At 62.8% G+C, this 14,516-nt stretch overlaps 1 protein-coding gene across 2 annotated transcripts in view; it reads left to right on the top strand.

Annotated features, from left to right (window-relative positions):
* The window catches only part of COL26A1 (collagen type XXVI alpha 1 chain), a gene marked incomplete at both ends in the record, with an annotated part of 171,557 nt that extends 158,120 nt beyond the window's left edge, over positions 1 to 13,437 (top strand). For both annotated transcript variants that reach the window (XM_079944450.1, XM_079944449.1), the window contains 8 exons: positions 722 to 820; positions 1,506 to 1,658; positions 3,490 to 3,573; positions 5,502 to 5,554; positions 9,284 to 9,319; positions 10,491 to 10,538; positions 12,394 to 12,478; positions 13,277 to 13,437. In XM_079944450.1, the coding sequence (XP_079800576.1) occupies positions 722 to 820; positions 1,506 to 1,658; positions 3,490 to 3,573; positions 5,502 to 5,554; positions 9,284 to 9,319; positions 10,491 to 10,538; positions 12,394 to 12,478; positions 13,277 to 13,437 (719 nt within the window). The remainder of the gene's footprint in view (positions 1 to 721; positions 821 to 1,505; positions 1,659 to 3,489; positions 3,574 to 5,501; positions 5,555 to 9,283; positions 9,320 to 10,490; positions 10,539 to 12,393; positions 12,479 to 13,276) is intronic.
* Positions 13,438 to 14,516: the final 1,079 nt, after the last annotated feature.

The following is a 14,516-nucleotide window of genomic DNA, read 5'->3' as shown; positions in this document are numbered from 1 at the left end:
CTTTCTTCTTACCGGGACATGCAGTTCCCAAGAATGGCCACCAGGTGGAGCACAAACCCTACAAATGCTGACACCTGGGTGAACCCTGGAATCCTCGCGAGCAGGTGGGAATCTCTCTGGAAACCGGCAGCTCCAGGGCCTCCATCAGTTCAGCAGGCATTTTTGAGCATTCTCCCCAGGCCCAGGGCTTCCAGAGGGAGAGAAGGGGCTGTCCCCAGGCCACACAGGGGGACTCTGGCCTCTCCATCTACTCTTGCCCACCCATGGGGCCTGGAGACCGTGAAGCTGGGCAGGCATGTCCTTCAGGGCTTCCTGGGGTCTCTAAGGAGGCCTCATTGGGAAGCTCTTTGCCAGAAGCCCAGTTCCTGAGCCTGAGCAAGGAGACAGCAGGACGCGGAGAGAGGATTCTGACTCATGTACAGCCTGGCTCTGCTACCTTGAGCAAAGGGCCACACCTTTCTGAGCCTCTGTTTTCCCATCTGTCAAGTGGGGACACAAATAGCTCTTGAGATCATAGAAGTTAATAGGAACAAAAATGGTTTGCAAGCTGTAATGACTGATGTGAGCTAGTGATGGTCCCTTTGCCCATTGTGGGGGGCCCCAGGTGGGCCGGATTCCTGGAGGCAGGTCTGACCGGACAGCCCAGGTGGTCAAGCCTGGAGCCACGGGGGGTGCAGGTCAGCCCACAGTGTTCTCAGGCCTCATTTCATTCTATCCCCAGGGCCCCCGGGACAGACGGGACCACCAGGGCCTGCAGGTCCCCCAGGATCCAAAGGTGACCGGGGCCAGGCAGGAGAGAAGGGCCCAGCGGGTCCTCCTGGTAAGGACACACCCCCACACGCCCCAACCCGACTCTGTCCACTGGGGGAAGGGAGTTGGGGTTTCTCCCCTGTCTGAGCAGGCGAGGCATCCCAGACACCCCCTTTCTTGCTGGGGCTAATGACTGCCATCTTGGGGGGCTCCAGGCCCACTTCCTCCCCCTGCCCCCCTTACGGCAGCCTCACCCCAAGCACTTAGGGCTCTGTCTCGCCCCGGGCTGTGGGAAGAGAAGGCTTCTGCAGTTGTGGGCGCAGGTTTCCGGGGGGGCTCCTGGGGGCTGGGGGTAGTGCTCAGCCGTGTAAACAACACCTCCAGAGACCACCCAGCTCCTCCTGGGCTCTGTCAGGGCAGGTACAGGGCTGGCCCAGGCTGGCTGCCACCCTCGGCGCCCCCTCCCCAGAGCTGAGGTCCCTGGAGCGGGCAGAGGGCATCTGGCCGGAGCCCCCACTTGTTCTGTGGCTCCTGCCTCCCTCACCTCCCATCCAGCTGCCCCGGGTCCCCTGTGCACTGGGCTGGGAAGGGGAAGTCATGTTATTAGCTCCCGGAAGAGCCCTCCAGGGTGTCCCTGGGCCTGGAGGCCACCACCGGCCCTCGCCAGCCCCATCCCCTTCAGGGTCTGCTTCTCGTCTCTGTTACATCAGCCATGAGGCCCGGCCCTCCTGTGACTCCTCTCCTCCCCACTGCAGGCCTCTTGGGACCGCCAGGGCCCCGTGGGCTTCCTGGAGAGATGGGGCGCCCCGGCCCCCCCGGCCCCCCCGGCCCAGCAGGCAGCCCAGGCCTCCCTCCAAACGGCCCCCAAGGCGTCCTCTACTCCCTGCAGCCGCCGACGGACAAGGACAGTGAGTGGCATGCCTGAGGGGTGGGGCGGGATGGCGGGCCTGAACCTGTCTTCGGGGGGACCAGCCCTCCCCAGAGGACCCCATGAAGCAAGCGGACTGTCAGTGAGGGGAGCCTTGGCTCTGCCAAGTGGGGGGCGGGGTCGCCAGTGGGGCACTGACGCGGGGTGGGGCGGCAACCCACGCTCAGCTCCTGCCCCGGGGTCTGACCCCCACGGGTCACTCCGCTCTCTGGCCTGGCCTCGGGTCATCCGTTACCCCGTGTCCTCTCCACAAACCCCCTCACTGTGGGCCACTGGACATGTGTTGATCACCTACGACGTGTGGGACTCTTTTTACCCGCCCGCCTCGTACAGCCGTGAGCAAAACAGCCTCCTGCCTGCAGAGGCTACAGTCTAGCGCGAGAGGGCGCCTCTGAGCACACACAGCCGCCCCAGCGCGCGGGGAGGGCGGTTCCAGGGAGGCCCCGAGGACGGGGGTGCGGGTGGGGCCGGCAGCCCACGGCGGGCATCGTTTTGGTTAAGGGCCCTGGGGAGTGGGAAGGGTTTTACGAAGCAGGATTGACTTGAAATTCTGAATGGGTGACATCCCAGGGACCGCTTTGTCGGCTGTCGGAGAAACCCAAGCCCCTCCTCCTGGTGCTTCTGCCCCCTCCGCCCCGCGGCAGCATAGCCCTCCCCTGAGCGTTAAGACCTGTGTCCCGCTCTGAGCCTCAGTTTCCCCATCCGTAGAGGAGGGGTGGTAATACATCCTGATGGAGATGCTCTGGGGGTGAAAAAACACAGCCCCCAGCCATGAGGGAGGGGCTCATTCCAAGGGGACTGAGGGGCCTGGGCTGCCCTCAGTGGGTACAGGGGCAGGAGAAAGTGTTAACTCCCTGACGACCCAACCGCCTCACCCTCACGGTGGGCTCAGTGGTGCCCCCTAGTGGGGAGAATGGATGATGCGTGTAAAGTGCCTTGGGAGTCTAAGGGCTCAGCCGGCATCCCTGGGCCAGGAGAGCTGCAGCCTGCCCTGGCCTGGGCACGATGCCCTGCACCTGGCACTGCCCGCCTGCCACGTCTAGTGCTGGGAGCCCTCCTCAGACAGGACCCTCCTTCCCCAGCCCTGGGGCCCTCCAGGGAGGGCAGCTTTCCTGGAAGACCCAGGTGTGAATGTTTGGGGACAGTGGGGGGTGCCCCAGTGGGGGCACCTGGCTGGCCAGGACTGAGCACCTGTAGGAGGCCACCCGCCGTGAAGCCTATGGAAGGGCTCTTCAGGCTTCCATGAGTGGAGGGAGAGGCAGAGGCAGCCACCCCCATCCAGACATTTCCAAGCCTGGCTGTCTGGTCCTGGCTCTGAGAATAGGGCAGAGTGAAGTCACACGGGGCTCACCCTGGAGAGACCCAGGCCACTAGACAGACTCCACCCGGCTCTGAGGCCCTGATGGAGGCAGTCCAGGGCCCTGCAGCTCAGAGGGGTGGGCAGGGAGGGCTTCCTGGAGGAGGCCCCACAGGAGTGAGCTAGCCAGGTACGTCAGGATGGGTATGTGGGGTGGACCCTGGAAGAGCGTCCAGCCCGGGTGGTAAGCAAGGTGGGGCCAGAGTCAAGGGCCTGGAGTGTTCAGGAAGGAGTTTGTGTTTTAAATGGAGCCCATGGGGCTTCCCCTGCCCTCTGATTTGGCCTCTGTGTGCTCCTCTTGAGTCGTGGGAGCAATGGCATCTGCTCACCAGGGCTGCAGTGAGGCCCGGCGGGGCCGGGCATGCCCACCCTGGCTCCGGGGGATCTCAGCTCTAGCCCCCCCGGCCCGCCGGCCCTGCCCCCCAGGTCACGGGCCGCTCTGCCCTTCCCGCAGATGCAGACACGCAGCTGGCCTCTGCCGCTGTGGACACGGTGCTGGCGGGCGTCCCAGGGCCCCGGGGCCCCCCCGGCCCTCCAGGTGAGCACAGAGGGCAACAGCACAGGCTGGTCTCCACCGGTAACCCCTCCTGGGCTTGGCCTGGACCAAGGGGCCTTGAGGGGCCCAGGTGGGGGTCATGGCCTTGGCAGGGCGCTGGGTCTGCCCCAGCCAGCAGTGGCTTGAGGTGGGGCCTCTTGCTCCTGGCGGCAGCTCCCCCGGGACTGGACACAGTGTTTCTGCCAGAACAAGGCCTGACACCCACATGATGCAGCCCCGGGCTGCCCTCGTGTGAGCCGGAGCAGGGATGCTCTGGGTGTGGGGAGGCCTGCGTCTGCACGGGCGGTGTGGGGGCCATGCGGGAGACCCAGGGAGCTGGTGGGGCGGTGCCCACAAGAGACAGGAGGCCCTGGGCCTGCAGGCAGAGAGCAGGGCCCTGGGGGAGGGCATGGCATGGGACCCTCACTGGGGGAGGAGGGGAGTGTGGGGAGGGGATGGGATGGGACCCTCGCTGGGGGAGGAGGGGAGTGTGGGGAGGGGACGGGATGGGACCCTCACTGGGGGAGGAGGGGAGTGTGGGGAGGGGACGGGATGGGACCCTCGCTGGGGGAGGAGGGGAGTGTGGGGCGGGGCTGGCACCCAGGTGTGTGGACGTCTCCTCTGACAGGTTCTACCTGTGAATGAACGAGCAACAGAGGCCCTGGGGGCCGGCAGGTGGGGGGCCTCTTGATTAGGGCTCCAGACCCGGGCACTCATTCTCTGTCATTCATTCACCCTCTCATAATTCAGGAAATGTTCACCGAGCACTGTTCAGCTGGGCAGTGGTCTAAGTTCCTGGGATACTTATATAAACCAAACAAAGATTCCCGTCCTCATGGTACTTCCATTCTAGTGGAGAAGGCGAACGGCACCCACATACTATCAGTGAATCCCACAGGGTCTGAGAAAGCAGGGCTGGGCGAGCAGCTGGGCCGGGGTGGCCCCATTTAAAAGGTGGTATTTGGGAGTGAGCTGGGAGGGTGTTTGTCCTTTAGCTAGACTGAGTCCAGATCGTCACCCCACCAGGGGTACTTTCCTGCAGGTCCTCCCTAAGTGTGCTGGGGGCACATTGGTACAGCCTAGCAGCCCAAGAGGCGCAGACCTGTGCCGGCCACTGGGGACGGAGGCCTCACTCTTCCAAGCATTCGGGAAGTTCAGTCAGGAACACCACTTCCTGTGCTGCACCCATCAGGCCTGGCCTGACCCTCTGGGCACTCCCTGGCCCGTGGTGGGGGGCAGGCATGCAAACCGACAGTGGCCAGAGGTGGCAGCTGGTCTATCAGGGCTTTGCCTAGAGAAGAGGCGGGGTAGGTTCCTGGAAGGCTTCCTGGAGGAGGGGATGCTTAGCCTGAGACTAGTAGCAAAGAGTTTGCTGGGGTGTGGAGCGGTTGGAGAAGCTCCAGGAGGAAGCAACAGCATCGGCAAAGGCACAGATGCAGAGGAACTTTCCAGAAGGGGGTATCTGACTGATGAAGGTGGAGGAGGCTGGGCTGAGAGGGACCTATTTGAAAGGTCACTCTGGGGGGCTGCGTGGAGGGCAGATGGTCAGGCAGCAGTAACCCAGGTAAGAAGGATGGCTTCAGAGGGGTTAGGTCTGAGGTCCCGAGGAGGGAGAGACTCGAGATTTGCTGGGGGACTAGCCGGCTGGGGAGGGGCTGCGGGGTGGCCCCGAGGATGAGGCTCTGGTTGTGATGTCAGGGCTGCAGGGAGAGTGGGTGGAGGTGGGCTCTCCGCTCTGGCGGTGGGCAGGGGAGGCCAAGGGAGCGGGTGCCCCCCTCCCCCACCATTCATTCACCGCACCTTCCTTTGCTGTCCATGGAGACAGACCCAGGGCAGGGACTGGGGTGGGAGGGTGGGAAAGTCCTCTCCGGAGCTGATGGGGGCAGCGGGCTTCTCTGGCCCCAGGTGACCATCTGTGACTCTGCCGGCAGGTCCCCCTGGACCACACGGTCCCCCTGGACCCCCAGGTGCACCAGGATCCCAGGTAAGGTCTTTCCCATTTCTGGCAAGGGAGGAGACATTGTCTCGCCAGGAAAGGAGGAGCCAGGCTTCTTACCAGCACAGTTGCTCAGGAAGGAGCCAGCCCACCTGGCCGGTCCCCACCTGGGTCCAGGCGGGCCCCAGAGGAAGGCAGGCGTGGGGTCCTGGTTTTGTTAGCAGCAGCGACCGTCTGCTGCCCACTCCGCCTACGCCAGGGAGGTGCTAACATGGCTCCTGGTTCATAAGTGAGCTGAGACCCAGGTGCCACCTGAGGTCGTCCAGAGGGTGTGGTGGAGCTGGGCCAGGATCACAGAACGTCCACCCCAGCCCGTGGCCCCTCCTCAAGGAGACCTGCCTGTGCGGGGGCCACTCTGACGCCTGACTGTGTGGCCCGGAACCCCAGCTTGCTCTGCCTCCCAGCTGTGTGACCTCGGGCAGAAAGGCAGCCTCTCTGGGCTCCGGCTTCCTCAGCTGCTAAGACGGGGTGTACAGGGCCTCCCTGGTGGATTGTCACAGGGAGTGAAAGAGAAATAAATTGCCGGGGGGATGTGCCTTGTGCCGCAGGGGCCCAGGGGCCTGGGGGGAGGTCACGTGGAGGGGGGGGGTCCTGGACGTGGAGGCAGCAAGGGTGGCGGCTGGGGATGTCTGCACGGAGCTTCCTGCAGCCCCTCCCCTGGGCCTCGTCCAGACCGAGGGCTCCGAGGTCCCTGGAACTCAGGCCCGGGTGGGGTGGAGTGGCTGAGAGGTGCCCCCCCTCCCACTGCAAGGGAGGTGGGTCCGGGCCTTGGCCCTGTGGGTGCTGGGACCTCAGGAGTCCCACACATTCATTCATCCCTTTAGACATTTGACAAATATTCCCCAGACACAGGGAGGGCCCCAGCCACGCCAGCCCAGGACACAGCCGGAGCCCGGGCCACAGGCCAGCCCTCTAGAGCACATGTTCTAGACGTCAAAGAACCCGTGTCCCACGGCTCCTGATCTCTCTCTGTTGTCCCCCGCGTGTTTTCCCACCAGGAGGATGCGGCGTGGAGGAGAAGGGCCAGTGGGGTGCACGGCATAGGGCAGAGCCAGGGTGGGTGTGGTACAGACCAGGCCGGCAGGCGGGGCCTGGGGGAGGGGGTGGCTGCAGGGGGGACAGGAGGCCCTCAGACCTGATCTGCCCCTGAGTCAGGGGGGGTGGCCGGCTTAGCCAGGGGTCTGGGCGCCCCAGAGCACCCTCCTGGCCCCTCAGGCTCCCTGCCACAGGCCCAGACCCCAGAGAGAAGGGGTGGGGGCGGGTGAGAGAGAAGGACAGTGACAGTGACAGGACTGCGGTGAGGGTCGGAGAGGCCCCGGGAACTGTAGGAGCTTGGCAGGGGGCGTCTGGCCGAGCTCCACGCGCCAGGAGCCCCGTGCCAGCAGCGTGGTCTCTCCTGCTTCTGCGGTGCTGGGGTCTCCCCCCTCCCTTCAGGCCGGGCCTGCTCAGCCCTGACAAAAGGGCAGGAAGCGGGGGAGGGGGGCACGTGGAAGGCCGGCAGATACTCTCTCGGGAAGGGCGCACAGCGACAGGGCAGGTCAGCGATGCGAAGGGATCCCATCGTTCTATCCCAGCAACAATGGGGCGGTGGAGGCTCAGAGACTCTGTCACCCGCCAGAGTCACACAGCAGGACAGCAGAGTGCCAAGAATGCAGTGGGTGCTTTGGGGTGGTTGATCCTGCCGGCTGGCTGATTTTTAGGGTCTTCCAGGCCCTTGCAGGCAGGGCTGCCTTGGGTGGCTGTGCAGACCGTGCCCGCAGCAGCCTTGTGGGGACCCAGGGCCTGCAAGCTTCCAACAGGTTCAAGGGGACCAAGTCAGAGCTGCTCGTCCAGCCCCGCGCGAGGCGGCGTGACCGGGCACCAGCCTGGGGCGTCTTCAGGCTGGCGGCATCTTGGCCCCTTTCCTCCTTGCGGTGGTCCTTCCTTAAACCTGAGGGTCTGTAGCCAGGGCTGGGATGCCAGGGGCACCAGACAGTGCCCGGCATGGCCCTGGCTCCCCAGGGCCCCACTGAACAGGTGTCGAAGAGCCCCCTTCCAGGACCCACTGCCAGGACCCACCGAGGCCCCTACACGGCAGGGATGGGGCTGGGTTCCAAGGCTCCATCGTCCCAGTATTGACAATGTCAGAATGGCCACGAGGTGGGCTGGACTGTGGCTTCATGGTGGATGGTGGGGCCAGTCTGATGACCCAGTCTCCGTCTCCATCCTTGCCAAGGAGTCGAGGCCTCTGAGAATTGGCGGTCTGTGGGGAGGGATGTCTCCTAGTCAGGGGTCAAAGAAGAGCGAGAAGGGACAATAACAGGGGACCATGTGGTCCCGACTTTCTCGAGTAGGACGGACAGCCCTGGGTTTGAAGCCTGGTTCTGCCAATTTCCAGCTAGGTGGCCCTAAACAAGTCCCTGAGCCCCTGGGCCTCAGTTTCCCCATCTGTGAACTGAGGATAAAAATCCCTTCTGGGTAGGTTCGTTGTGAGAAATAATGGGGAAAACAGGTGGAGAATGCCAGGCTCCTCGGAGACCCTTAATGAACGCTATTCATTAACTATGTACGTCCTGGGGCCTCAGTTGCTCCAGACACTGTACTGGGCACAGGAACAAGGACGTGGGGATCCCTGCCCTCCGGTAGCTGATAGTCTAGTGCAGGAGGCAGACGTGATAGAGAATAACTGGGAAAGGACCTATGGTGACAGGAGGGGGTGACAGATAGGAGGAGGTGACATTCCGACTGAGACCCGAGGAACCGGAAGTCCTACAGAGATGCCAAGAGCATTCCTGGTCGAGGGAAGGGCAGGTGCAGAGGTCTCGAAGCAGGGAAATGCCTGGCGCATACTGAGCGGGGGAGAGCGTGGGGTGAGATGAGGTGGGGAAGTGGGCAGGGCCTCACCTGCAGGGCTGATGTGTGGATTTGGGTCACAGTAGAAAGGGGACTCATCGGGGTTCAGGGAGGGAGAGTCCGTGACCTGATTTACAGCTTTCCAAGGCCCCTCTGGCTATCGAGGGAGGGATGGAAGGCGGGGGAGGCGGCAGTGGGGCAGGGAGACCAGGGAGGAGGCCACAGCAGCGCAGAGGAAATGGCAACGTGAACAGACATACTTAGAAAGTGAACCTGACAGGTCTGGCTGATGGAATAAATTTGGTGAGGGAGGGAAAGGGAAGGTTAGCTCCAAGGTGTGTGTGGGAGCAGCTGCGGGACCGTGGAGCCGTTTCCGTTTCCGAGAGGAGAAACTGCAGGGTGGGGGTGGGTCGGGGGGGGAACCGGGAGTTCCACTTTGGAGAAGTTGAGGGGGGGCATCTCCTGGCTGGCCGGGAGAGGGTGCTGGAGGACGGCGGGATGCACAGGTCTGGGGCCCTGGGGAGCCTTCCGGCTGGGCATCAGCGCTGATGGGGAGTCCACGCAGGCACCCTCACGATCACCGTTGCTGTCACTCGTTCTCTGAGGGCCCCTCTCTCGCGTGCTGGGGGGATGTGTGCTTTGCCATCCGGTCCCCTTCTCCGAGTGATAACCATACTTGGCATTGCCCCATTTCACAGGCCAGTGGCGGGGGCGCCAGGACCGGGGAGGCCCCCGGCTGTGGCCTTCGTGTTTCCTCTGCGCCACCCTCCTCCCCGCATCCCTTTTTCAGATTTCCAGAGCCCAGTGCAGGGGGAGGGCCAGCGGAGGACTGAGAGGTTGTCAAGGGCAGGCAAAGCCTAATTTGCTTTGTTTGATTTTCTACAGGGCCTGGCTGGAGAGCGGGGCGTGACAGGGCAGCCTGTAAGTGTGGGGCCGTGTGGATGGGCCACCCCCAGGACGATGGGCTCTGGTACAGGCCCAGGGTACCAGGTGGGCGGGCGTCTGCCCCAGGCGGCCTGGCTGAGTTCAGCCCCCCAGCTTCCCCAGGCATGGCCGGATCCAGCCCAGCCAGGATGGGGCAGGGGAGAGAAACGGGCAACCTGGGTGCAATGCCAGCTGCCCAAGTTGAGAAGGGGTGACTTCGGGAGGTGGGAGCCCCCTCGCTGAGCGTATGAAGTAAGGACTGAAATAGCCTCCTGTTGCAAGGCTTAGATGAGAGTCCTGAGGTCCCTTCCAGGGAGCCCAGGCCCCTGGGTTAATGTGCTGTGTGACCTGCAGAGTCCCTTGCCTTCTCTGAACCTTCTAGGAATAGAGACATAGATAGCTGACCTCTAATTCTCCTCTTGGAAATAAGAATTCATGAGTCTCAGCCCCTATCTCCAGGGCCAAGGAGGTGGGTACCTCCTTCGTGCCCAAGTCTTATGTCAGGAGCATGGGGCTGGGGGCAAAGGGGTGGATCTTTGCTGAGCATCTTCTATGTGGAAACCCTCTTCATCCATAGCGTGTTTAAGCTTCACAGTGACCCCATGAGACAGTGCTTTATTTTCCCTATTTGCCAGAACTGGCAGCTAAGGCTCAGAGAGGTTAAGCAACTTGCCCAAGGTCACACAGCTAGGCAACGGTAGAGCCAAGATTTAAATGCAAGAGTGTTAGCCTCCAAAGCCATGCCTTCTCCAAGCTTATTATTGAGATTGATTCATTTAATCCTCCTAATAGCTCTATGAGGCTATTATTACCTCCATTTTGGAGATGGGAAAATCGAGGCACAGAGAGGTAAGGTAACTTGCTCAAGGTCACACAGGAGTAAGTGGCCACCTAGGTGTTATTGTGAGGCTGATGTTACTGGGGTTACTGGCCCCATTTTAGAGTCAGGGAAGCAGAGACCTGAGATGCAGGGGATGTGATCCCTAGAAGGGCCAACCCCTGAGCTCCTGGGGTTCCAAACCTGACTCCTCCCTCCCTAGAAACAGAATTAAGCCCCTAAAATCAACCCTGTGCCGGGCTGTGCAGGGGTGCCCAGGGAGAGAAGCTGGAGAGGGTGGAGAAGCGCCCCACCCCACACCCATCATTGACTGCACGACTTTCTTCCCAGGGCGAGCCTGGCGGGAAGGGGGAAGAGGAAGAGAAAGCTACCGCCGAGGTAACTGTGCCCCTGGGCCCGTGCTTCCCTCCTGCCCTTTGGCTGTGTCTCAGCAGGAGAGCGGGTACCCAACAGAGCTGGACTGACACCGTCAGCCCTGAGCCGGGCATCAGTCACGGGGTGAATGGGGTCCCAGCCCAGCGGGGGAGACAGCTGAGTGAATAGCGACTGCAGCACAGGGTGAAGTTGCCTGCAATGGGGTAGCACAGATCGGGTGACCGGCCTGGGACCTGAGTCGGGGGGAGACCCTGCCGGAGAGGGCTGGAGGAACCACGGACCTGCAGAAAAGACCTTTCTTTTAAGGAGGCTTCAAGCCGTGGCGTCCCTCTCCAGGGACAGGACTCTCCCATGACAGCACCTGGCACACGGGTGTGCCCAAGGTCGCTGTGGTGGACTGAAGGATCCATGGGCACGCGGATGTGGGAGAGGACGATGAAAGAGTGAGGTTGGGAGCACACAGGGGCCAGGGCAAGATGGGATGGGGAGGGGGCACAGATGGAGTGCGAGCATGGCTGTGGGGAGCGACGCCTTCTGGGACCAGGAGAGGAGGCTGGGGACCAGGGTGATGGATAAAGGGGGCGGAGGCAGTAGGGCCAGCAGGGGAGGTCTTGCAAGCTGAGAATGAGTCCCGTGGGAGTGTCAGGGCTCAGCGGGCTGGCCAGCTCAGTGGGCACACAGCTGAGTGAGCTGAGGGAGGTTCTAAGCCGGGGGTGGGAGTATCTGCAGAGGTTGGAGGCGGACGGCTGCGGGAGGCGGGCTGGGCTGGAGAGGTGAAGCTGGGGCCAGGGGACATTCCAGAGGTCCTTGCGGGACTGGAGAAGGGGGAAGAGGCTGGAATCAGGGCAACCGTGGTGGGCACAGGAGGCAGTGGGAGGAAGATGTGGATGCGGGGGTCACTTGTGATGGGGAGACAGAGAGGATACCCACGACTTCCCCTGGTCCGTCTCATCGGCGTGCGTCCTGTGGCCCAGGGACTGAGGCTTAGTCGGGTCCTGACAGAGGGGGCCTGGACCGCCTGCTCCTAGCTGGGACACCCCCATCCCAGACGCCACCCACAGCCCGGCTTCTCACGGCCTGTGGTGGGGAGGCCTCTCTCTTGCAACTCAGTAGCCTGCTTTTGGTTTTCTTTTGTTTTAAGCTAACTTAATCTGAATGTCATGACAGAGCTGTCATGTTCTACCAGCCAAAGATGCCTGTTTGCTGCTGAATCCAGGGCGGGGCCTTGTCTCTCCACCATCACTTTTTATTTCAAAGTGGCCTTGTCACCTGTCTTCTCGATTAATCAGCTCATTCACGTGTCTCGACACACGAGGTCCTTCGCCCGTGTGTAGGCGGCTCCCAGAAACGCGGACATGCCATCGTCGCGTCCTCCTGCTGGCTTCCCAGAAGCCGTGGCTCTGCCCTCTCTTTTTCTTGCCCGGGTGACCACCCTGGAAATCTCTCGGGTGGGCAGTGCCAGGAAGGAGACAGGCAAAGCACCCCCGACCCGTGGGCCCGTACTAGGTGCTCTGCCCACAGCAGAGTATTTTCCGGAAAGAAGGGCACACAGAGGAAGCAGCAGGCAGCCACGGGAGCAGGACGAGCCCAGGCTGGAGGCAGACAGGTCTGGGTGTGAAGCCCCGGTCGGCCATTTCCAGGCTGTGTGGCCACAGGACTCTGGTTACCCTCTCTGTGCGTCAAGTTCCGTGTCTCTGAATAGTAATTCGAACCCCAGCCCTGGCGCCGGGATGTCCGCCCTGTGATGGCTGTTGGGAGGAGGGAAGTGGCAGGAGGGAAGTGGCGGGCGTGGGGAGGGCTGGGACAGTACACTGAGGCGGGACGGCCCTGACCTTGGCTGCCTCCTCCCCCCCCGCAGGGCGAGGGGGTGCAGCAGCTGCGGGAGGCGCTGAAGATCCTGGCCGAGAGAGTCCTCATCCTGGAGCACATGATTGGAATCCACGGTGCGTGGTGACCAGGACCTGGGGACAGGCAGGCCCACAGGCGGCCGCCGAGTCCGAATGCCCCCTGTTCCGCCTCCCTGCCGCCCTCGTGGTGCTGCCTCTGGCGCCTGCTCTCCCTGCCCCAGTGGCCCCTCACTTGGCTGCCAGTCTGGCCCTGTCCCACCCCCGCTCAAGGACCCTCCGTGGCTCCCTGCTGCCCGTGACCGACATCCAGGTCCCAAGTCCCTCCCCAGCATGACCTGGTGTCCAGTGACACACAGCCGTCATCCGGTTACCCCAGGCCCTTTCCCACCTCGGCACCTTTGCTCAGGCTGGTCCCTTGGCCTCCTGGGCACCAGCTCCCGCTTCGGGACCTGCCCTGGGATCTCTTCCTCCCTGAAGCCGCCTTCCTGTCTCCCCACCAAGCTCTCTCTGCTGAACCTTCTGTTCCCTTATGGCGTGAGGTTTCCATGACTCTCCCTAGCACTTCTGCAGGGCCTGGAGCCTGGCCCTGGTTAGCATGTGTTGAAGAATGGATGAATGAGTGGATGAATGAGTGAATTGGTGAATGGATAGATGAGCAAATGGGAGAATGAATGAAATGAGCGCCTGGATGAGTGGATGAATGAATGAATGAGTGTACGAATGAATGGATGAATGAGTGAGTGAGTGAATGGATGCGTGAGGAGTAGAAGCCAGCTGCTGCTTTGTCGTGTCCTCACTGGACACAGAGCTTCCGTTGCTGGCGGGGCTGGAAGTGAAGGTGCTTTGCTTGCTCCCAAGGCCTTGTGCAAGCCCACCCTCCTGCTCTCCTTCCAGATCCCCTGGCCTCCCCTGACGGGGGCTCCGGCCAGGACGCCGCTCTGAAAGCCAACCTCAAGATGAAGCGTGGTGGCCCCCCACCCGACGGCTCCCTGGCTGCCCTGCTTGGCCCCGACCCTGGGCAGAGGAGCGCTGGCCGGGCCAGCGGCGGGAAGTAAGAGGCCAGCGCTCCAGGACAAGCCCCGACTCCGCCAGAGACCCAGCCCCGGGGCCTGTGCAGCCACTGGCACCTGAGGACTCCCCGAGTGGGACCGGGCTCCAGGCCTGGACGATCGTCAGGAACACTGGCTCCTGGGGGCTGGGGGCCTTGGGGACAGATGGCAGCTCCAGGGGCAGGGGCCCGAGGCCAGAGCCCTGCCCTGGTCCCTTCCCTCCTCACCTGCACTCCCTGCTGGAGACGGGGTCTGGTGGGCCGGGCGGGCTGTGAGAATAGTCGTCATACTCATCATTTACTGGGTCCCTGCGTCGTTCGGGCCTGTCCGAGGAGCTTCCCTACATTGTCTCATTTAACCCTTAGGAGGTAGGCTTGTTATCCCGACTTTACACGGGGGACAGAGGCTTGGAGAGGATGACTCACCTGCCCAAGGTCCCCAGACCAGGGATGGCTGGGGCAGGGTTTGAACCCATGTTCTCTCTACCCTGCCAGCTTCCCCTCTTCACGGGGAAACTCAGGGCGGGTGTCGGGCCGGGCGGCTCCTGAGGTTCCAGCTGGGAAGGAGGGCAGGGCCCTGCCCAGCACGAGACAGCGGGGGCCCTGGGCCTCCTCCCTCGACTCCCCTGCCTGGGCTCGGGGTCTGCTCCACGGGTTGGGGAGCAGCTTGGCCTGTAGCTACTCTCGGAGGCCAGGGAGACCTTGAATAAACCCGAAACAGTCACGAGGACTTGGAGACCGTGAGAGAGGAGCGTTGGGGTGCAAGGACCCTCAAACTGAATTGGCATTGCCCACCGCCGCATCCCAATCTCTCTGACCCCGTTGAGCTGGGAGGAGGGAGGATTTAATGCAAGTGTGCACCTCCAGGGTCCATCCCTGCAGCCCCGCCCTCTCCCAGGCTCTCTGGGAAGCCACAGGGTTGGCCACTTCTGCGTTACACGGCAAGTCCTATGTCCCAAGGAGGAAGAGGGATTGCTGCCTGATTCCCAGGCCCTGCTGGAGAGAGATGCTCCCACCCTCGGCGCTGTGGTCCCAGCCAGGCTCCACAGCAGACACCCAGGTCCCCGGTGCCCCAGAGCAACTCTC

This window comes from Stenella coeruleoalba (genome assembly GCF_951394435.1).
Source record: "Stenella coeruleoalba genome assembly, chromosome: 15".
Classification (NCBI taxonomy): Eukaryota; Metazoa; Chordata; class Mammalia; order Artiodactyla; family Delphinidae; genus Stenella; species Stenella coeruleoalba.
The sequence above is the reverse complement of the archived record's forward strand: the minus strand, read 5'-3'. Positions and strand labels throughout refer to the sequence as shown.